The 24869-nt window shown below is 39.1% G+C and overlaps 1 protein-coding gene across 3 annotated transcripts in view; it reads left to right on the forward strand.

Annotated features, from left to right (window-relative positions):
* Positions 1-24869, forward strand: part of LOC148511753 (teneurin-1) — a 658333-nt gene that overhangs the window by 162672 nt on the left and 470792 nt on the right. The window contains exons 4-5 of one of the 3 annotated variants that reach the window (XM_088482876.1): positions 14772-14781; positions 17862-17901. The exons of the other annotated variants lie outside the window; for them this stretch is intronic. Coding sequence (XP_088339002.1) covers positions 14772-14781; positions 17862-17901 — 50 coding nt within the window. The remainder of the gene's footprint in view (positions 1-14771; positions 14782-17861; positions 17902-24869) is intronic. 3 annotated transcript variants of the gene reach the window in all.

Genomic DNA, 24869 nt, shown 5'->3' on the forward strand with positions numbered 1-24869 from the left:
CGCTCCGAGCGATGTTTGCCCAACTGCGCATGCGTACGGATTGTTATACGCATGCGCGAACCAGTCAGTGCGGTCGAAATTCATGTGCTCGCAAAATAGCGAATGCCTGATAATTTGAGTGACAGAATGAGGCGTATGTGGGTGGTAACAGGGGAAGGTGCTTGAAAACGGGGAGTGGAAATCCGATCGCAGGCGTGCTTAAAGGTCAAAACGGGCATTTTAAGGGAGTGCATAATTAATCCAGCAGCGTCATTGACAACGTCACTTGGTTGTTTTATAGTCAGAACTGCTCGCAAAATAGTGGTTGAAAAAACCAACCACAAGAATAGCGTGCAGTTCATACGCTGGTCGATGTACTCGATTAATCTAATAAATAGCGGACATGACGTATGGTGCGAGCGGCCAGGGGGCGTATTTTTCAAATTTACGTTCGCATGTTTTGCTCGCTCGTTCAGACTTAGAGGCGTGAACAGACCGCAAAGTGCGAAATGTTCATTTGAATAGCCGCCCCTTTTTAGAAAATGAACAACCGCAGATAGCGAGTGGCTCTGAATGAGGGCCTAAGTTAGAATCAACTGCACCACAGCACCACTAGAGAGAGGAGGGGGCCCACACTGAGTCTACACATGGGCCCCCTCCTCTCTTAAAATGCCCCTGCAGATAGCAGTGGAAAAAAGTTTAGTGTGACTATTCAGTCAGGGGTCACTGGGTTTTTTTAAAGTAGAAGGATAATAAATGTGAGTTTGAGTGAAATGTGTAGAGAGGTGGTAATCCCTTAGAATACACTAGAGAGGTTAAGGAGGTAGCATAGAAATGTGATAAGCATGTCTAAGGAATGCTTTGCAAGGAAAATTAGTCTAGCTGCTGCATTCAAGATAGATTGTAGTAGTGAAAGCCTGCTTATGGGAAGACCAGTAATAAGGCAATTGCAACAGTTAGTGTGGTACGCTGGGTGTTTGAGTGGGCACAGATAAATTAGCTTTAGATGGTACCTTACAGCTGAGATGTTAGCTCCAGTGGCTCTTCCTTCTTCTCTGGCAATGACTCCACAAGCTTATCCACCTCAGGCTGCAGCATAGAGGCTGACACATACACAGAGTAAAATGTCATAATGTGATAACCTTGATAAATAGAATAATCTAGCAGATTTATTAATGGTGGTGTAAGAGGACATGAGTCCAGGGAAGGTCAAAATGGAAAAATAATGATCACCGTACAAATAACAGTCAACTCAGCACAAGTGAAAAATGACAACTACGTATAAGGCAGAGGTTAGCAATATGGTAGTAAGTAAACAATGGGCAATAACTCTTTTTAGAAGTTGAATAGTCTTCTTTACCTTAACTGTTGCAGCACCTCTTTGGCTATAACTAGGGAAAATGCAGTTTCTCAGTTGCTAGAATACACTAGTTTCTCAACACACAATAACCTCCGCAAAACACATACTGTATAATGAAAAAGCAAAATAGATTATTACTCATCAGACTAGCAAAACTCTAGAATGATCAGTCATTTACTTAAAAGTAAACACAAAGCTCTTCTGTTGGAGTACTCTCTTGCTAGATGGTCACATGGTCAGTGGTTCAGTTCTACTCAGTAACTTCTTTCACCAAGTTAGTACGGATTTATGCTCTTGGCTATTCAAAACACATGAGAGCCAGGTAGCCAATCAGATGCTGTTTTTCAGATCCAAAAGTAACCGAGTAGTAACTGAACCATTCATCTCTACTTATAATTACAATAGGTAAAAGTGATATGGATTAGCATCTAATGATGACCTTTTTTGATTCCAGACAACAATAGCTGTTCTTTAAAGTGATAAAGCACAATAAACACAGTTCCCCCTTTAGTAACACCGTGATATTGAGCACTTTACAGCATCATTTGCTCGGTGCACTCTAATCATCTTATATTTCTTTCACATATTGGCTTTCTCTCTTTATACTCATATATTCAATCACTCATCAATAGTACAATATAAACACAGTCAGCATATTCAGATCACTAGCTCAATCTCTTGAAAATATCAGGGTTATGGAGTACAGTACACTCAATATAATTTGAAAATGCTTTCAATATGTTTTCACTAGGGACATCTCCCTTTATCATTCTTGACTTGTGCAGCCTCTGTGGAACTCTGCAATGGCTCCCAGTACTGCCACACTGTCTTTGGGTCTCACGCTTACTCTGCAGGCATGTCTGCTGTGGTTCCCAGCACACCATCAGTGGGTATTCATGGGTCCTTGGCCCTTCAGTGTTGCTTTCTCAATCCTGGCTCATGGACCTGAGGCATAGTTGCCTACCTTCCCACATCCTACAGGAGACTCACGGTTTACTGTGGAGTCTCCCGCTATCCCACATTGTAAATAAAAAAAATGGATTCCCCTGCCATGAGTCCATAATTGACAAGGCAGAGCCTGGATGGATAACCCCAAGCGCTGATACCAGCCACAAGCCCCAACCATAAGCTCATTGCTTCCTCCACCCTCCTCCATCATGCACCACCTCTCCAGGGTGTAGCTGAGACAGGAGCCAGCAAGGACTCCCCCTTCTCGATCAGCACTGTGCCAGTGAGTACTACTGATCACCTACAGCTTAAGGCACCCTTTCCCTGGTATCAGCATGTTATATTCTTTACCTGGGGTGGCTTTACACTCCTGGTGGACTTGCTGGGTGCCCATGCAGCAGCAGTACCTGACAGTACCCTTCCCTGCTGTGTGCTCGTGATCTCGGACTGCTTTTTCACCCCTCCTCCTCCCGGACTGTTCTCTTGGTCTGCTTCAGCCTCATTATCTGACAAAGTCCTCGCTGTGGTGCACTGCAATACTGACCTCTGCTGCTGAGTGATCCTGTGTAATGTAGGTGTGATGTCAGTATGTACTATGTAGCCCTGCTGTGTAATGTAGGTATAATGTTGTTATGTAGCCCTGCTGTGTAATGTACTATAGCTGTGATGTCAGGATGTAGCCCTGATGTGTAATGTAGCTGTGATGTCAGTGTGTAGCCATGTAATGTGGCTGTAATGTCAGTGTGTAACCATCTAATGTAGCTGTGATGTCACTGTGTAATCATGTAATGTAGCTATGATGTCAGGGTGTAGCCCTGATGTGTAATGTAACTGTGATGTCAGCGTCTTCCCCACTGTGTAATGTAGATGTGATGTCAGTGTGTAGCCCTGTAATGTAGCTGTGATGTCAGTGTGTAGCCATGTAATGTTGCTGTGATGTCAGTGTGTAGGCTTGTAATGTAGCTGTGATTGTGATGTCATTGTTAGCCATGTAATGTAGCTGTGATGTCAGTGTGTAGCCAAGTAATGTAGCTGTGATGTCAGTGTGTAGCCATGTAATGTAGCTGTGATGTCAGTGTGTAGCCAAGTAATATAGCTGTGATGTCAGTGTGTATTCTGTGAATTATTCTTTGATGCATGTTCTGTGCTAAGGATGGCACCTAGGCATCAAGCTTGAGCAGTAGGCTTTTGTTTGTGCTGTTCACGGATATAGAAATCTAGAGATGTACTGTAAGACAGGCAGTTTCTGTTAAATGGTTGGAATACTGTATTATTACTAGCTCAGGTTTTGAGAGAATGAGTTTAGGAAAAGGATATCCAAGATTATATGGCAGAGATAGTTAATATAGAGAAAGCGGATTCAGAGTAACAAAGACAAAAGAACAGTTGAACTATGATAATGCCCTTTTCCACCAGTTTTCTTACTCCATATAACATATAAATACACACAAGTAAAGTACGGTGTGATATCCATTATTTTATGAATTCACAAAAATCATAAAACTACTTTTATATCCTTGATTCAAAGTTTTGTATCAAATGTTCTTGTTAGTAAATACAGAATTAGCTAAGTACTAAGCAACAAAATAGAGAGAACAATCCCATATATCCTTGTTATTTCAATTGCAGTAACACTCCTCAATATAAGCATTGATGCAGTATTGAGTTCCAGAATGTTTAAATCACAAAAATATTTATACATTAAAAATATAATGTTATATCATGTTTAAAGTAGGGTTGTGCGCTGACCCCCATGTTTTGGTTTTGGATCTGTATCTCCTTGTGTTTTGGTTCTGGATTTGGTTTTGCCAAAACCACCCCTTGCGTGCTTTGGTATTGGTTTTGGATCTGTATTTTTCTCCAAAATTTATAAAATCTGCTAAAATCACATAATTTGTTTTTTTTTGTTCCTACAGTATTATAACATTAATTTCCACTAATTTCCAGTCAATTTTGACCACCTCATAGCTCACAATATTGTTTTCATCTGGTTTAGGCCCAAAATTTGCACCAAGCCAACGGCTGACTTAGATAAGCAGCAGCAGTGGGCAGCACAAACACATGGCAGTTCAACTTCCAACATGGCACATAAGGAAACATATATTTTCAATAATGAAGAGGCCTTAGGGAGTTGGAGTATGTATGTAAATGAAGGCAGGGACAGGAAGGGTTGATTGGTAGTAAATGTAATTTAATTTTTTGATTCCAAAGCAAATTTATGAGGGAGGAAGGGAGAGCATGAGTGAATAATATGTCCCATGTTTTGCCTACAAAATCAACTTGGTGGTTCAGAATATTTTTTTTAATTAAAGGGGCATGCAGGAGATGCTGTCTGTGCCCATAAACATTTCTGGACATTTTTGGCATTCAGCAACTGCATGTCAAAAATTGCAGCAGCAGTGGCAGTTCATCTTCCAATATGGCACATCAGGAAAAGGCAGGAAAATAAATATATGATTAGTAGTGAATTTAATTTAATTTTTTTATTCTTTTTTTATGAATAAGTAAAGAATAATATGCTGCACTGCCACTTACAGTGTCACAAGATTATTTATGAGAAAGAATAACATACTGCAATACCACTTAGTGTCACAAGATTCATTATTTATGAATAAGAAAAACACACTGCGCTACCACTTACAGTGTTATAAGATTAATTATTTATAAATAAGAATAACACACTGCTCTACCACATAGTGTCACAAGATTATTTATGACTAAGAATAACACACTGTGCTACCACGTACAGTGTCACATGTTTATTTATTTATGAATAAGAATAACACTGCGCTACCACATACAGTGTCATAAAATTAATTATTTATTAATAAGAATAACACACTATGCTACCACTTACAGTGTCAAAAGATTAATTATATATGAATAAGAATGCACTGTGCTACCACTTACAGTGTCACAAGATTATTTATGACTAAGAATAACACACTGTGCTACCACGTACAGTGTCACATGTTTATTTATTTTTGAATAAGAATAACACTGCGCTACCACATACAGTGTCATAAAATTAATTATTTATTAATAAGAATAACACACTATGCTACCACTTACAGTGTCAAAAGATTAATTATATATGAATAAGAATGCACTGTGCTACCACTTACAGTGTTACAAGATTAATTATTTATGAATAAGAATAACACACTGCACTACTACTTAGTGTCACAAGATTATTTATGAATTAGAATAGCATACTGCGCTGCCACTTACAGTGATGTCGTTATGTTTTCTATATAACGCATGTTATTTATCACTTTATTGTGGTCTTGTAGTCGGCGTGCAGACTAATCATTTATTCACAATTGAGAAAAGAAGTGAAAAGTTGAATATTAGACTGTGCTACCACTTACAGTGTCACAAGATGAATAATAGCACACTGCATTACCACTTAGAGCCACAAGATTTTTTTATGAATAAGAATCACACACCAAGCTATGACTTACTGTATAGTGTCACAATACGTAAACTGCACTCTGGCCGGCAATGTCACCAAACAATAATAGTGCAGCTAAGTTGCTAATGCACACACACAAAAAATAAAGCACTTTTATTTTTTTGGACACTGGGAAAGAGCACCCCAGAATGAGGCAGCAGCCCCTTGATGAACAACACAAACAGCACCCCTTTTTTATGGACAACAAAGCATCCCTGCTGAGTGTGGACAGACCACCTGCAGAGTCACAAATACGTGGATGATAAACTGCGACAGTGTCACCAAACAATAATTGTGCAGCTAAGTTGCTAATTCACACACACACACACACACACAAAAAAAGTACTTATTTTTTTTTTTTACACCTGGGAAGAGCACCCCTAATTGACAGACCACCCCTCCTGGACAACAAAGCACCCCTTTATGGATGCAGCCCTAGCCTGATGTACAGGACAACAACACAGCAGCAGCCACGGTTAATTGGCAGGACAAGTGACACAGCAGCTGCAGTACCCACGGAAGGAAGCCCCCCTTTATATACTGCAGCCTAAGCCCTTTTATGGACAACACAGCAGCAGCCTTCAGGCCAAGACCCGACTGGGCACACACACTGAGTGACTGACAGTGACTACATGTCTGCTAGCTTCTCTCTCTACAGCCGGAGTGAAAATGGTGCCAATCGCGGGGACATTTATATAAACCAAAACCCACAAGAATCCAACAGCGGGAGGATAACGCATTTTGCATCATTTCCAGATCCGTGTCAGGTGGGAAAACCCAAGCCTAGCTAGGTACTCACCTCAGATCTGGAAGTTTGAGTGGGTCCAGTTCTCAAAGAACCGGACCTGCTCATCTCTAGTTTAAAGCTTTACAACATATAATATTTTTTGCCCCTCTTTTCTCAAATTCACCACATTTTTCTAATTATAAACTTATCATTATGGTTATTTTGAATATTGATCACATATAATCAGGAGCGTATTAACGCCCGGTCCCCCTACTCTGAGCAGCAGGCCTCCCAGCCCCACATATACAAAGTGGTAGTCTAAAAGTAGGTCCCTCGGCACAATCTTCCCAGTGATATTCGGGAAGAAGGTGCAGGCTCTGGCACAGTGTCTTTGCTTTCACTGCGCAGTAGCATCTTCTCAAAAATGTTACTGGGAAGATGTCACCATGCAGGAGGGGGTCAGTTTGCAATGCTGGCACAAGGTAAAGTATATAGTGCAGTCAGGGGCGCCGAGAGGAGGGGGAGCGGGTACAAATTACCCAGGCCAGGGCTTGCTGGAGGGCCCCAGCGGGGGCCCGGGTCCGACACTACTCCCCCCTTTTTACATCACACTGCAGCCCAGCACACGCTGCTGTGTGCTGGGCTGCCCTGGAGACTGCTCGTGACTGCTAAGAAGCAGCCACAGCAGTCTCCTATGTCTGTGGGGGGAGCGATCAAGCTGATCGTGCCCCCCACTGGTTATGCGCTGGGCTGAGGGTGCTCACTCTGCCCCCCTTGCCATCACATAGTGCCACCAAGCGGTGCTGCAAAACTTTTTTTAAGATAAGGGGTGTGGCCACACCCCACAATTAGGCCACACACCCTTCTTTTACCAGGGCCCCGCATGGCTCTTGACGGGCCTGAGTGCAGTACCCCCCTGGACCCAGGGGCGGGTACACCCTGTACCCATTGTAAATTTGCCTATGCATATACTGTAATTAAGATTTTACCTAATTTATATTAATGTTTACACTCTCATATAACTAAATATGCTATTTGTGTTACATATCTTCATGCAGAAATATTATGTGGTCAGTTTACAATAAACAAGACTGGTGTATAATTTAAATGTTATTTAAATTGTTTTGTTTATTGGACACTGGCTGACTGACAGAGATTCATTTATAAACTAGGGATCAAACTAGGGATTTATAAATCATATATATCACTGGTTCATAATCATTTCACACCTGGGAACCCTCTGGAAGCCTATTTGCATTACTTGTACCTATAACATTTGCAAAGCAAAACATCTATACTTATATAATAAAGTTGTAATAGTTGTGTCTGTACCCAAATGTGATTTCAGCACCTAACTAGCACTGGTAATATGTATTTCAAAAGGAATATAATGGGCACATTCTGTAGATATATAATTCCCCAGAGATTAGTGGGTATAATGTATGAGGTTTAGTGCCTGCTGTTATACACATTCAGGGCCTGATTCAGACCCGCTCGCGAGCGCTATGTGCTCACAAGTGGGCAAATGGTGGCCCAGTGCGCATGTGCACGACAGAGCCGGCTCCGTCGTGCGCATGCGCGAGACCGGGATAGCGACGGGCAAACCATCGCTCCGGGTCTCGTACCAAAGGGGCGTGCTGTCGATGTTGAGTGACAGCACGCCCCCTTTGGTGGGCAGGCCGGGGCGTGGCTGCCCAGATGGAGGCGTTCCCAAGGGAACGCCTATCGGCTGGGGCCGGCCCCATTGACATCACAAGTGATGTCAGTGGGAGTGCTTTCGGCTCTGTTAGAGCCGAAAGCACTCTGGGGCTTGCGGCAATGAGACCCTACCGCAAGGGTCTCGTCACAAGCCCGATGGTCGCGATAGTCTTGACCATCGCGATCATCATCATGGCCGCTAGCTATAGCTGTGGGTGGTCACCCACAGCTGTGCGAGCGGCCAGGAGGCCGTTCTGAAAAACCAGAGGGCCGGCCCTGATTCAGAGCAAGCGCTCTGTCAGAGCATCCGGCTCTGAATCAGGCCCTCCGTCCATAGGCTGCTGGCTTAAATTTCAGTCAGGATTTTTTTTACCTTTCTCCCACTTTTTGTGGCCCTGTATATGGCTGGTAAGTAGACTGTCTTTATGCTGGTGCTGCTCCATTCAGCCATCAAAGCATCTCGGCAGTCATGTGTCACTGGACCGCAAGTTGGAACACAAGTGGTCCAGCAACGCATGACCACCGAGACTTTTACAATTTAACGATACTTGCTATTTATGGCACTATAAATGGCGGCCACATCATTAGATAATAAGTGTTGTCCCCATCATAAATAATCTTTTTTTGTCCCTTGATATAATTATTAAACAATGTTTCCCCTTTAAAACAATCTATACTCATAATAAAGTTGTAATGGTTGTGTCTGTACATAGCACTTGTTTTGGAGAAATGTACTCCTTGGGACTATTTATTTTTGTTGTCTGTCTGTTCATTCTGGCATCACACAAAAACTACAACTGAATTTGCATTGTGTTTTCAATATTGTATAGCTTAGTCACCTAGAAAGAACCTGAGTTATGTATTATCTCAATGTGACATCAGCAATAAAGGAATAACCAGATGCTTGACACTCGGCGTGTGCAGTATGCAGGCCCCTCAAGCAAAAATGACTAGATGTATATAAATATAATTTTTTTGAGACAAATATACTTTTAGGGACTGTTTATAAACTATGGAGACCAAAAAGATGTTATCATAATTTGCACAGGCTCCTCAAGTCCAAAATTATATATATAAGTACATATATACAGTATATACATACAGTATATTGCACACTCCAAACGCAGTTATATAATGTATGCATATATAAATACATAGATATATATACAGTAAATCTCAAGATTTATTTCAGTGAAAAATCCAACTATCTTCAGATGCGGCACTAAGATCTGCAATGTTGTCAAGAGGCGTCTTTTGTCCTCGACACCTCCTGATGCATTAGCCTATTTTAGCCCCGCTGCTGCATCCAAAGACGCAGCATCGATGCTATTAGAGTCCATCTCTGAATCACCAATGTGTTAATTCACTGCAGTGCCTTAAATATGTGAAAGCACTGGCATACGCTACAAGAAAACAAGAGGTGAAAGAAAGAGGCAATAAAATAAATAATTACATATAAAAAATATCAAGAACATAATATATCGGAAACGTTTATGTACTGTTATATAAAAATATTTTTTTAAACAAATAGCAAGAATAATGCAGAGTTTATGTTTGATGGTAAGGGGATAGCTTAACTATTGGTTGAAATGAAAATAAGTAAAATGTATTATTTAAGGTGTGCCTATGCCCTCAACAGATAAAACCAAGGTGCAGTAAAGACCACCTTTTCTCTCTCTTCTGAGCTTATCTGGAATCTGCTGTTGTTTCTGGTGAAATTTGACCCAGAAAGGAATCTCGACCTTCACCCCAGAAACATTGGGCCTGATTCAGTTGCGAATGTAGTTGCTATCATGGTAGCAGCTGCTAAAGCACTATTATGGTAATGGAGCTGGAGGTGTCCTTCCTCCTGCATGCATTACTGATCCGAGCTGTATCCAAGGACGCAGCATCAGAACATCTGTAATCTAATGCGCCGGCTGAGTGACCACAGGGTCATGCAAGACGGTTGCAGCAGATGTACAAAAGAGACCAGAAAATCTATGTCAGCCAACAGAGATTCTGGCCTCTCCACATCTCCCCTAATGGTGACGACAAGAAACTGAGGACATCGCTGCCCCCTCCTCACCGCGAAATGACAGCAAACTGTCAATCACTGACAATCTACTGCCGAACTCCATTCAACATCGCAGACCCATACTTCACATGTACAGTACGGGTCTGGCGCATGCGCAGAATCCCGTCATGCACTGCTGAGTCAGACCCATTATGGCATGGCTTCTCCATCATAAGTGCTGGAAGCCCCATCCTTTATATTTACTGATATCCATGAAACATGTATTCACACTGGAGTGGCAGAGATACAATAAGTAAAGTCTCCAGATTCCGTCACACCAGATTATCAGCAGAAGTAGAAAAGGCTACAATTGATGATCCATTTGTACATGCTAATTCTAGGTACACTTATTGAAATCATAGGGTACATTTTATAGTTGTCAAAAAAAACTAATAAAGAGGTCAAAGTTAATTTAAATAATGTTCATACAGTATGTGTAGATGTGTTTGAGGCCACATACAATGCTGGCTCACTTACTACTATACCAATATAGACAAACATTAACAGAAGTAATACATGTTTTTGGCTATTACTGTGTATCATTGTGTATTAAAATAAATACCAAATTTCACAAATCCACCAATAATCCTATTTTACTAAACTAACATTTTTATAACAACATTTAAAACAAGGTAATTCTTAATTGATACTTTCTAAGTGTAATGTATATAGTTGATAGTAATAAAAAATAAATGTAAAAGTTTTACATGTCTGCATTTACTATATTAATGACACTCTAAGTACCAGGGTCACCCTTTTTCCTATCTATAACATACTGAATTACTAAAAGAAGGGGAGTTAGATAATATATTCTCACTTCTCGCTTGACATGTTCATTGCAGTAAATAAATGATAGACATAGCAACTGAATGACTTGCATACTGATTCATTGTATTCTTTGCAAAATGTATTCATTTGTATGGCAGCATTGTCTTGATTTCACATTACAGTTTACATTGTGAGCACTGCAATCTATTACTTACCTATATCCTTTCAGTTTAGTTGTTTAGATGTGTCTGAAAAAATGAATGTCAACATCCCATATAAGATAAAATAGTATATCATTCAGCACAGAGCATTTCTAGGAATTTTAGATATTCAAGTATTCCTCAAATATTGGTGTCTTGAGAAACTTTCTACACTAAGTGAATGGAGATGACTTTAGTGTTATTAGAGTACAATTGAATTGATTTGGCTCTTGTGTGGATAATACTAGGGCAGGCTTTAGAATGTCCTTAAAATTCATTGAATGCCCTGCATGTACCTGCTTTCTGCTGAGATTACGCTAATATATGAATGATATTCTTATAGAAGTCATCTTAGCCACTGAAAAATCAAGCACAGTTTGAATCTCCAAGTGTAATTTGTCTTGGCTTTAGCGTGTGAGATTAATTTATTATATTTCCCCATAGGGTGCCCTACTTTTTATGTCTGCATTAGAGATATTCTCTGGAGGAAAAAAAACAATATTTTACTTTCCTTACCCTGTATAGTCAGAGTTGTCACTGACAGCAATTTAACTTGGAAGTGTCATTCCTTCCTATCCATGTATAAAATATGTGACTCTTACTGTTTGCTTTCTTATTAAGACTATTTCAGCACATTTCTGTGCTAAGTGATTGGTCTTGTAACAGCAGTTTAATGCAAAAAAAGTTTTACTTCTTCAGTCTAATGCATTAAAACTATGAACGCTGCAGAGGTAGCATGGGGCCTCATTTTTAAAGGAGTGCAATATTATTGGAAGCTACTTGTTACTAATTATGGGTAACCTATCTTTACATCGGTCCTTTGATGGTGCCAGACCTTCTTGTCCTTAAACTGTGTTACAAATATCAGTAGAAATACTAGAGACCTGTGCGATACATTAATTAACTGGTAAGTTATTCAAAGTCCTGGCCAATATCATAAGTCCTTCTCCATCATAAGTGCTGGAAGCCCCTTCCTTTATATTTACTGATATCCTTGATACATGTATTCACAGTTGAGTGGCATACGATATGACAAGTAAAGTCTCCAGATACCATCACACCAGATTATCAGCAGAAGTAGAAAAGGCTACTATTGATGACCCTTAATTTGTACATTCTAATTCTAGGTACACTTATTCGATTCATAGGGTACATTTCATAGTTGTCAAAAAAAACTTATAAAGAGGTCAAAGTTAATTTAAATAATGTTCATACAGTATGTGTAGATGTGTTTGAGGCCAATGCTGGCTCACTTACTACTATACAAATATAGACAAACATTAACAGAAGTAATACATGTTTTTGGCTATATCATGTGGTTATGACCATTGTTATTCCATTGTTATTATAAGCAGTGATTATTTAAATAGATTTGGATGATGGACCTTTTCTGTAGAAAAGTAGGTAAGTAAGAATTAATCAACATTATATTTTAAATACATTGCATTTAGGAATACTACCAGTGCTGGTGGTACCTTTAGGTGAACCATGCCATTATTAATGAGCACAAATGGTTAGTGGATGCTTAATACAATGAACAAGTGTCATAATGTAATTGTCCAGTGGTTTTAGACCCTCCCCCCACCCACCCACCCCCCCCCCCCCGTGGACAAACTGCACAGAGGGCCATGGCACATAGTACAGTCTGCTAACATAAAGGAGAAACAACAGCAATGTCTTACAGTGTTACAGAGGGAATGTGGTGCTTGGTTACAATGTCACAGCACTACATTCCCTTACATGAAGAGCAAAGGATGCTGCCCACTTACTGCCTGCCAATGTGCTCAGTGTGTGTTTGGGGGCTGCTTAGGGTACTCTAGGGCTTATGCCTGTACTGGGTGGGTACTATCATATTACAATCCTGCTAACCTGTGAACAATGAATCAGTTTTGCTTGAGTAAGGGAAAAAGCTCCAGTAGTTTAAACACAGTATTATGGATTCCTACTACTCAGATTATCACCTATCAGAGACATCAGCCTCAACTTTCATCTTGTTCAGTTGGAAAACATATAACACCCAGCAAAAATGAGAGATAGAAAATAACAATTCCATTGTTTATATACTTTGTCTTTCTATAAAGGAAAGGATATGGCAACATCAACAGATCAGGAACACTTTGTTCTCGCCAGCATTGCCTGCCACTCAGTTTTGCAACAGTTTTATGAAAACGCGTGAGATCTTTTGTCGTGAGCAGCAAACTTTTGTACTTTCCAGCTGTCATAGAGTAAAGAACTGCTTATCCATGAAATATGTCTGTAAACCCTGATTAAACTGTCTTTGTTAAAATGGCTTTTCTGGTTTGAAACAAATCTCTTCTATTTTAAACAGGGCAATCCTAGATCAAGCTGTTATGCATCTTTTACATATATACATAAAATCCCTATCTTTTTGTATCCGATTTCTTTTCATAGATTGTAATTATTTTGACCAGTGTGTTTGGATGAAAGATTAAGAGAAAAATACTGATATTGTTTAACATGAATATAAAATGGCAAAATAATGTGTTCCAAACTTTGATAGAATAGAGACTGATTGTGATTGCTTGCTCCAGTTTTTTAATTACTATCCAAAAGTGTAACAGATGATGAATAACAGCCACCAAAGGAAGAGAGGGGAGAGCCACAAAATGAAAAAAATGATGAATAACTTTCACAGTTACAAAACTACGGCCTCCATTTTAATAAAGAGTTGAATTTTTTGTGCAATATAGCTGCACAATTAAATTTTTTCACCTTGTATTCATCACTAACATGCGCGCTGGCAAGAAGCAGGCAGCAGTGTTTTTTTTGTGCCCTCTGTCACTGCTAAATGAATAGGATAGGGCAAACTCCCGAGAGCTGGAGGGAGGGGGCAGACAGTAGGAGGCAGGGAATGGGAGGAAATGGACAGAGAGATGGAGGGAAGGGGTGTAGAAGAGCTGCAGTGATGCATTGTGGGTAATACCGCAGCCTCCCCGCTAGGTCCTTAGCGCTCATCAGCAGCAAAAACCTGGAGAATTTTAAGAAGCACAATGAGTGGTAAGATGAAAAAATGCTCATTGTTAAAAACCAAGCCAATACATTTTACATGGGAGGAAGTAAGCTGACTAGAGCAGCTGCCTCTAATTAGTAAAACAGCAAAATGTGGGTTAATAGATAGCAGCAGCACCTTTTAATATTAGTAATGATTGAAAATAGCCTTATCTCTTATTATTAAATGGAGCTCTATTATTATAAAACATAATGCAGTTAGGAAGAATATAAAAATAATAATGCCCATTACATTTTACATATGATATTGCCTATAATTAATCTATATTAGGTTATCCTAATATTTCCCATATAGTCTTCATATTATACAACAAAACTAAATTACATAATGTAAATTTACTATAGACATATTTTTCTTTTCTCTAGCCCAAAGGTTATTATGTATATAGCACCAATTGAAAAACAGTTATATAACTAAGCATACCCAAAGCCTCCAAATGCCTCTGCAAATCACTTTAGATGGAATCAGACTACCCACAATAAAATATATTATAAAAGCAAGAGGGCACAATACAGGTTTTGGTGCAGGCATAGGGCAGCGCGGTATGTAGTTTCACCTGTGTTTTGATCCTCAGGACTAAACAACTAGGGACTTATACGCAATAGTTGGTCTTTGATATTTTTTTCTAAGCTGCAATATGTATTAATATGCCAACTGTATCTTTAATTTGTATGGTCTGAGACATGATGAAGAGGGAATTACAGTAATTGTTGTACATCTTCTATTGGCAATTATCTATTGCAGCAAAATGTTTTTTTTTGTCTCTGCTGATAGTAGTCATGGGATCCGTGCAAATATCTGCAACCACCGAAAAAGACAGGGAAGGTGGTAGCAAAGTATAAATTGTATGATAGACAGGGAAGGAAAGGGTGCAAGGCAGAGCAGAGGCAGGAGAGGAATGATGGCAAAAGTTCTTCTTTGCCGAAATAGTGCCTGTTATGATATCCCTACACTCACCTTCCTCATTTATGATATCCCTACACTCACCTTCCTCATTTATGATATCCGTACACTCACCTTCCTCATTTAAATTAAAAAGAGAGCAACCATGCTGCAGAATGAAAAAAATAAAAAAATTTAAATAAAGCAATTTTGCCTACAGCCAAACATAATATTCAGCACTTTGGAGGCTTTAAAACTCATATCAGAGATTGTTGGGTGGGGGCCTGAAAACCCAAATTTCATGCAGTTTAGTCAAACCACATGAAGACTTTGGAAAACTGTCACCATTAGAGGGGACACTTGAACATATATGGATGGCTGGGCCTATGCTAAGTAGCTCCTGGTACACCTGGGTGATGGGTAGCAGGGTAAAAAATGGTAATGTGATATTTCTATGATAAACTGCGAGCTCCCTTATAATAAATAAACTGTACGACCCATTTATAATATAAATTACACTTGTGCCCCCTTTATATTAATAATTCAACTATGTGCCCCTTTATTTCTTTTATAAAAGTATGTGCTGTTTTCATTATTTAAATAAATAAAACCTGTTTCCATTTTATCTTTCATCATTATTTTTTGCGCCATTATAATATGCTGTATAATCTGGTCCCCATATTTTGTTTTATAGAACCTTTAATGCATACCTTTGGTCTTCTTGTCTTGATCCACCATAGTTCATTGAATAAAAAAATAATAGAAACAATAAGAGCAAACTAGATTCCACGGTACAAATGCTCTCACTGTGGATAACATATATAAGGTAGGAAAGTTTATAAGAGCATTCCTTGCTTTACATACTGTATGGCAGGCATTTCCACAAAAATAATAGAATTTTAAAAACAGTTGAATATGAATCATAATTCAACAACAAAGTCTGGCAAATTGAGCAAATTCACATCAAAGTTAAGGCAAATCTTTGTGAACAGAATTTTTGTAGTCTCGTGCATATCTTCTAAAAGAAGATAATCAACAGCGCTGTAACACTTGAAACCTAAATTAATAATATTTGGTAAAAATATATGTATCAAAAATGTATTAGCTATGCCAAAAATAAATAGGGTTCTAAACCAGTGTCTTTTGATCACCACTGCGAGTTTGTGTTATCCAGCATTTTCCTCCACAAAGATATACCCAGACAACTGGATAAAGTCGAGACAGGTGTCTTTTATTGACTGCACAAGTGGTCCTTTACGAGAGTGGGCGAGCGGGTCCTGTCCCACAGAGTTATCATACCTCATCAGCACGTTGCTGCAAGATATCACAGGTGCTGGTACAGCAGACACTATTAAGCAGCTGTCCTACAGCGAGTCACCAGCTGGGACACAGTGTGGGAGAGCAGACCTTGCCGTGAGACTGACGGAGCCTGTAGGCTGCCGCACTGGTGTCATATTATTGATACCCTTTAATCGCTATTTCTAAATGTCGCTATTTAGCGCTACAAGTCGCATAAGAAATAATTGCTTTCCAATCCAATTGTGGTTCCAAAGCACAAAAAGTTATATTATTCAATGAAAAGTATAACGCGCTGTGATCTAGACAATTAGCGCCAAAAGCAAGTACATACAAAGGTACAAGCCAATACATACGCGTGCGCACTGGTCCCAGTTTCCAGTCATCAATCCAGAAGCCTGCGGTCATCCAAGGAGAATGGCTGTATACTATAATCAGTACTCAGGTTATATACCTTACAGAGTTCAGCTCTAACAAAGAAACTAGTTGACAGATTTCCATTGGTTCTTGCTCCTGTGCATTCTGGTACGATGCAGGTCATAGGTCAGTTCACACAGTGTCACTAGGGGTATGTCCCAGTTCCTCAGAAGTTGCTTTGTGTGGTTTTCCCGCCAAAGAACTGGTTTAAACTAGCCAAAGACACTACATACAGAGGTATACATTCTAATCACTAATTCCCTATAATTCATAACTTGCGGACGCATGATGCGATCTCCTTGCCGATAGAACCGGAGATCTGCGAATAAACAGGGATTTAGAATGGTACCAACCATGACTTGTCTACTAGTTTCTGCACCTTAAATATCATATACATTGCATTTCACAACATAAGCATTTGCTAATAAAACCTCTAATATTGATCTTAATGTGAGGGAACCTTTTTATAAGTACGTGCATGTGTGAGTGTGAGAATATTGTGTACTTTCGCTCGTCTTGTGTTTTGTGCTTATCTGTAGGCTTTGATGTACAGCGCAACTGTGCGTTGCACATCTTGTATATTTTATACGTATTATCTAATGTGCGTATAGATTTTGATTGGACTTTCAACAATATGCAGTAGTTAAGCAGACACACGACGCTAATAAGCAAGTATAGTGTCGTACACAATGGTATCATGCTGACGATGCAAAATGAGGCAACGCAAAATGGTGTCGCCAGATATTAATTTAAAAGATTTGGTCTCAGTAAAATCATCTGGCTTCGACAATATTTACAATGAGCCATAAGCTGGGACACAGTGTGGGAGACTGGACCCTGCCGCGAGGTGGACAGAGCATGAGGTTTGCCGGTGAGTGGCAGGACATTACACTCATTGTGGGACATCAAATTCCTAAAATACTTTATCATCCTGCACCCAAATGATGGTGCAGCACTACTTCAATCCTTGCAATGTCATTGTGGGTAACTGTCATTAATACCTAACTGGATTTATAGGGGTATTCAATATGGAGCGAAAACTCAGTTTTTGCGATGTTTTAGCACCAATTACATCATTTTCGGAGGTTTTGGTTTTACACCCTATTCAATTTCAAAGACTTTTCGCAGGTTCGAAAAGTCTTTGAAAAATAACGGGGATAACTTTTCACCACTGAATAGGTGGCGAAAAAAAGTGCAGAATTGGGGTTTAGGGGTGCAGGCTTAAAAAAAATAGCCTGCACCCCTGGGAATGACATTTTAAAAATAATTGTGTCAAAAAAAGTATAAAAAAAAATAGGGACACCCCAAAAAATTAATTTAAAAATTGGGGTAAAAAAAAATTGGGAAAAAAGTATTTAAAAATAGGGAAATAGGTTCAGGGCTATTCTGCAAGTATGCAGCAGGTGTATTCTAGAATAGGCTATCAGCGGCAGGTGCATAGTTGCAGAATTTTTAAAAACTTACTTTAGGGACATAAAAATATGCTAGTACCCATTTTCATGTATCCCAAATTTGATGGGACCACTTAAAAAAACGAAAACAATAAACTAAGTGTTCTTCTGCAACACTTCTTCAATGTCGGGAAAAACACCTGCTGCGGCTATTTAAATCCCCGACTTTCCTTTGCAGGCTAAAACGGGGGTACCCATAGTGATCCCCCATGTTTTTACAAGTTTAGGGGGGTCCTACAATTTATTCCAGGAAAAATTTGTTTTTTTACGCAGATCCCACTTCGCACCTTCCCGTTTTCGTAGGTTTCATATTGAATACGGGGATAAAGCGGGCGCGAGCCCGATACTTTATCCCCGGAAAATCTCCGATGTGGAGCGAAAAGTCCAGCACGGACTTTTCGCTTCCATATTGAATACCCCTCTATGTCTGAGGATTATTGCATAAAAACACACGTCTGTACAAGACATTTGAAAGCTATTACATTCTGTTTGTGGAAATCTATGCATATTTTAGGCTTCACATATATGGAAGGCGATATATTATTAAGGATCTGCAAAGATATGGGATAATAACAATCTACGCTTAATATTCAGCAGTAAAGCCCCAGCTGATATAAACCATTGTGGTGATCTAGACAAACTAACTACCTTGTTACAGTGTTAGTTATTGGCTATTTTTTAATATTCAACAGTAAATCATCTTTATGCTGACGATACTCAGATCTACCTTTCCTCCCCTGACATCTCTCCCTCTCTCCTCACTCGGATCTCCAACTGTCTTTCTGCTATATCTTCCTAGATGTCCCAGCGATTTCTTAAACTTAATATGTCTAAGACTGAGATGATCATCTTCCCACCCTCCCACATAACCTCACCTCCCACTATTTCTTTATCAATTGATGGCACAACTATCTCCTCTAGCCCCAAAGTGCGCTGTCTTGGAGTTATCCTGGACTCCTCCCTCTCCTTTAAACCACATATCCAGAACCTCTCACAGTCCTGTCATTTCCATCTTAAAAATATTTCCAGGATCAGACCCTTTCTCACCCAGGATGCAACTAAGACGTTAATACACTCACTGGTCATCTCAAGATTGGATTACTGTAACCTTCTCCTATCTGGCCTCCCCAAATCCCATCTCGCTCCTCTCCAGTCTATCCTTAATGATGCTGCATGGCTTATCTTCCTCTCCAAACGCTCTACATCTGCCTCCCCTCTCCTACAAGCCCTCCACTGGCTCCCCTTCCCCTTCAGAGCCCAATTCAAGGTTCTCACATTCACTTACAAAGCCCTCACACACTCCTCTCCCATTTACATCTCTGATCTCATCTCCCTTCACTTTCCTGTCCGCCCTCTTCGTTCAACAAATGCACACCTCCTCTCATGCCAGCTGATTACTTCCTCCCACTCCCGCCTCCAAGACTTTGCCCGTGCCGCTCCCCACCTCTGGAACTCTCTCCCTCTCCCCATCAGACTCTCCACCTCTCTACAATCCTTCAAACGGGCTCTCAAGACCCACTACTTCATCAACGCTTTCCAGCTCTCATCCTAACTTGTTACTACATGCTCTCTCCTCCCTGTCTTCCCCAACTGTATCACACCCATCTGTCTGCCCCTCCCCTTGAGAATGTAAGCTCTTGCGAGCAGGGCCCTCTACCCTCTTGTGCTTCTCCTTACTATATGTTCATCTACCTCTTACTCACCACTAGGACACCTAACACTTGGTGCCTATGCTTTGCTGCTTATGTGGGTGTTATGGCCACCTATGTATCAATGTATATTATCCATGTCCTTGTCCTTCATTGTATTGTATTTTACTGTCAGTCACTTTTTGGATATGTACCTTGTAAGGCGCTGCGGAACACTTGTGGCGCCATATAAATAAACGATAATAATAATACTAATAATAATAATAAAGCCCCAGCTGATATAAACCATTGTGGTGATCTAGACAAACTAACTACCTTGTTACAGTGTTAGTTATTGGTTATTTTTTAACACCCTTTGATGTTATATGTTTTTTAGACATATTGTAAATATGTATCCATATTCATATGTGTTTCATTGGCCAATGATGTCTGTTTTATATTATATCAAATTCATCATATATTTTTTTTAAATAGATTCTCTATTTATTTTTGGCATAGCTGATACATTTTTGATAAATATATATGTTTACCAAATATTATTAATTTAGGTTTCAAGTGTTACACAGCGCTATTGATTATCTTCTTTTTGTATTTTTCTTTTGGCTAGCAACCACGACAGCTTCGTAGAACATTTGTAATAATGAAATCAATTAGTATATATACATTGTTCCATTTTGCAGTGCCGGTGGCTATAAATAAATTTTTTGTTGTGCATAGCTACTGCAGAAGTAAAATATAACAATGGTAAAAACAAATAATTCAAAGAAAAGTACATTTTAATGAAATAATACAAATTATGTTCATCAGAAATGCTGAATTGATTTATTAAATAGAAAAATTGTAAATTTAGTAGTGACCTCACCGGAAATCATGCCATTTTCGTCATCTTGAAACCTATAACATAACCCCTTAGTCTCCTAGTTTATGTTTACAAACATGGTTACACCTAAATATAACAAGCATCTTATTGGCGCCTGCTTCATTATAAATTTATTTACATGCCCTTGCTGTACTCTATTTGCACATTAACACTCATGATCCACCTCTCAAGTGCACAGTGTCTTATTTGCAGGGCTGTAGAGAACAATGGTGGGACCGTATAAAGGGAGAGGCATGGCCAAATCCTGGGGCATGACCATGCCCACTAAAAAACCTTCTATGTGTGCCCCCACACAGTTGAGAAGAGGGTAATTTTTCCATCTGCACCTGTGCCCCTTAGACAAGCCTTGGTCTGGGTTTCCATAGTACCCACTCCCCCCCTCTTTCGGTGCCCCTGCTTAATTGCAAAATACTGTATTTGCAACTTTAATATAAGTTGTCCACATGTGCAGCCTGACCATTTTGCAACAAGACACAGTCTCACATTACACAAAGGAAATTAAAATAGTTTACATTTGAATAAAGACAGCCTGAATGTTTTTACTGTCAGAAATTATATGAAATATTAATGTATTTGAAAAAGAAAAGTAAATTGGGAGAAAATAATAAGCAATATTATATATATATATATTTATATATATATATATATATATATATATATTAGGGATGTGCAGGCTCGGTTTTACTCGGATTTACTCGGTTCTTATCGCCACTTTACCGCAAATTCGGATTTATTCTATTGGCTATCCAAAACACATGATAGGCGATAGCCAATTAAAAGATCCGAGTAAATCCGAGTAAAACCGAACCCGCTCACCCCTAAATATATATATATATATATATATATACATACAGGGCCGTAGCTAGGGTAAATATTAATGTATTTGAAAAAGAAAAGTAGATTGGGAGAAATTAATAAGCAATATTATATATATATATATATATATATATATACAGGGCCGTAGCTAGGGTAGTGAGTCCAGTGCCATCGCACAGGGCACCACAGGGCAGGGGGCACTGTTTGGGCATGTCAAATTTATGTTTATTATCATTCTTGCTTGTAGCTTCCTCTTATTTCATCCCCAGCATCTCCTGGTCTCTCCTATCTCTTCCCTGGCCCTTCCCCATGAAGCCATGGCCCTTTTTTGGTGCATTATGTCCCTTTGAAAAATGAGGGGGGCACCAATGCTCTTTCTGGCACAGGGTACCAAAAAGTCTAGTTACGGCTCTGTATATATATATATATATATATATATATATATATATATATATATAGTAGATGCAATGTATTGTACTGTGTAAGCTTGTAAGCTTTATTCTCTGTAAATGACCCTATGACTTTAGTTAGAGCTACAATACTACATTTATTGTATTCATAGTCAGCAAGATTTTGTCATTGTATTCCTCCAGGTAGGGGATTTCTTTCTACTCTACATATTGATTAAAAGTTTATTTATACTTCAGTGCACATCATTTACCACAGTTACTCTCCATTCACATCCTAGGCAGTTTGAGAATTTCTTTGGATAGTATTGGGGAAGAGGCATTGAGAAAGTGGAGCAGATTTTCCAAAATTCATGAGATATCCAGATTGGTATCTACTCCAGCACTTAGCCATTTTCATAATGTACTGAACTTAGAGCTACCAAAACTGATTAATAGTACTTGGTATAGCCATAACCAACTATGTGTTTTCAGCAGAGATTGTTCAATTGGCACTTTCCAATTCTAGTTTTTTTGGGAAGGCGAGAGAGGTGCCAACAGTGAACAAAATGCATTTAATTATTGGCCCTAGGGTTGTGACAGAACACACAGTGTTCTTATGTCTAAAGAAATAACCATTTTGTACAAATGTAGACACAGAACAAAATGCAAAGAATAGTTGTGAAAGATGAAATAATTCCTCCTCCCCATCTATAATATGCCAGTGTTACTGTATGTAGGGGGACAAATGAATATCTGGTCGTCCATACAAAAAGACAACCTCATTGCTAGATTTCATAGTAAAACACAATTGCAAATGGTTCAATAACAGCTTCTATTTACAACTGACTGGGACCACCATGGCAAGAAGGTTTGGCCTGAGTTGTGCCAATCTTTTTATGAGGAAGGGGTAGGAGGATAACATCTGGACTGGACATAACATTGGAAAATACCTCGTACAAAAGCCAAGATACATATCTGTCATGATATTCATATAGAACAGTACAGAAGAAACATTAAAATAATTAATCACACATGTGGACAACAGTAATAATTTGAAATTCACCACCCATTTCAGCAAAACTAAGGCTAAATTCTTAGACCTAGAGATTTTCAAAGTGTACAAACAGATACAAACCAGAGTATGCCAGAAACTTGTCTATGTAAAAATGGATATTCTATCTACTAATGGCCATCACAATTGGCGTGAAAACACAAGACTGTATCACACAAGAGAATTACTCAAGTAGCAATTCAAAGAAAAGAAGTATGACACACGGCCCTATTCATCAAACCAAAAGTTTAGTATTTTTGCTATTTTTTTTTCATATTTATGTATCAATGTTATTCAACAAAGGACTTAACACAGGAGATATGACTAATATCTTCTCGTTAAGTTGGTCTCCGCTAATTTCTTTTCTTAATTACTTTAGTATGGGAATGTGGAAATTACTGTATTTATCAAACCCTAAAAATCTTAGATTTTTGGTATTTGATTATGTTAATGAACGCCATCTGTAGATGGCATACAGCCTCTGAAGGACCTCACAAGCTGCCTTTTAGACTGCAGTGCACAGCAGCTTGTGTTTAGTGCAATGCTCTTCTGTCTCGTGTCAGCGGCTGCCCCCCCCTCCCTCTGTAGCTGGAATCTTACCCCCACCACTGCTTCCTGTCTCCTGATGTCTCCCTTCTTAGCTGCGGGGGCCGCCACTTCATATTGCCGCCACTGCTTGCTTAGGACGGATGCTGCTGTCCTACGGGACATGAGTAAGTGTGTATAGTATGTATTTATATCATTTAAATTATATTAAAAAAACAGGAAATTGTTTAATAAAATTGTTATTTTAAAACTATATTTTTTACCTCTTGTCATTATTTAAATTAATAGTTAATTATCCTTTTACACTCCTTTTATCCTGCAACACTTCCGGCTCCTATTCTGAAGGGGGAGGCTGCGCATGCGCACTGCAGTCCGACACCAGCGTTAGCTAATAGATATCGGGGTAGGAAAGTATCACATCCAAAAGAATGTTTATGCAAAAATGGCATTTTTTTGGATGTGATACTTAAGTGGAATGACGATGATGAATACACACATGAAAATTTAGAAAAAAGCTAAGCGAATTCTAAACTAAATTATCACTTCACAATTAATAGGCCCCACAGACTTGATTGAACAAGGTCTCACTGGCACAGACAAAATCAACAGAGTTGACTTACTGAAATACAACACATGAAATTAAATACATCCTTTGAAAACACTGGAGCATACCATTATAAGACCACTGTCTCAATAAAATTGTGGACGCCAAACCTGACATAGTGTACAAAAAAGGCGCCGGAACTCAAGAAAGAATTGAAAGCAACCACATATTTATTTGGATAAGAGGATTAGTGCCGGACTCTACTCTGCTCATCTAGGCAATGGCATTTTTCCTTTTGTTTCTATTATTTACTGTGATATTTCTATGCATGTATTGGATTATTATTATTAAATACCTTTATATCATTTATATTATTTTTTATATATATATATATATATATATATATATATACACTGTATATATTCTAAGTGTTGGAGTGCAGGCGCTAATATTCCACACAAATATTTAAAAATTACATTTTGCATTAACTTGAATTTTTGCAGTTGTGCAGAATATGCAAATGCTTATCTCAGCCTTCCCTTTGTGCTGGTTGGTGCAATGGAGTGTATGAGCCGTAAGATGCCCACTTATAGGCTGTGTGGTTTGTGCATTTGAGATGAAGATTGTAAACACTCCAACACTGATGCAACATTGGTTTCACAATTGACATTTGTGGTAATCTAAATAAGCATTGGATTTATGATTGGCACTTACCTGCTCCATGCTA

The sequence above is a fragment of the Taudactylus pleione genome, unplaced genomic scaffold, assembly GCF_031769625.1.
Source record: "Taudactylus pleione unplaced genomic scaffold, aTauple2 ptg000296l, whole genome shotgun sequence".
Lineage (NCBI taxonomy): Eukaryota > Metazoa > Chordata > Amphibia > Anura > Myobatrachidae > Taudactylus > Taudactylus pleione.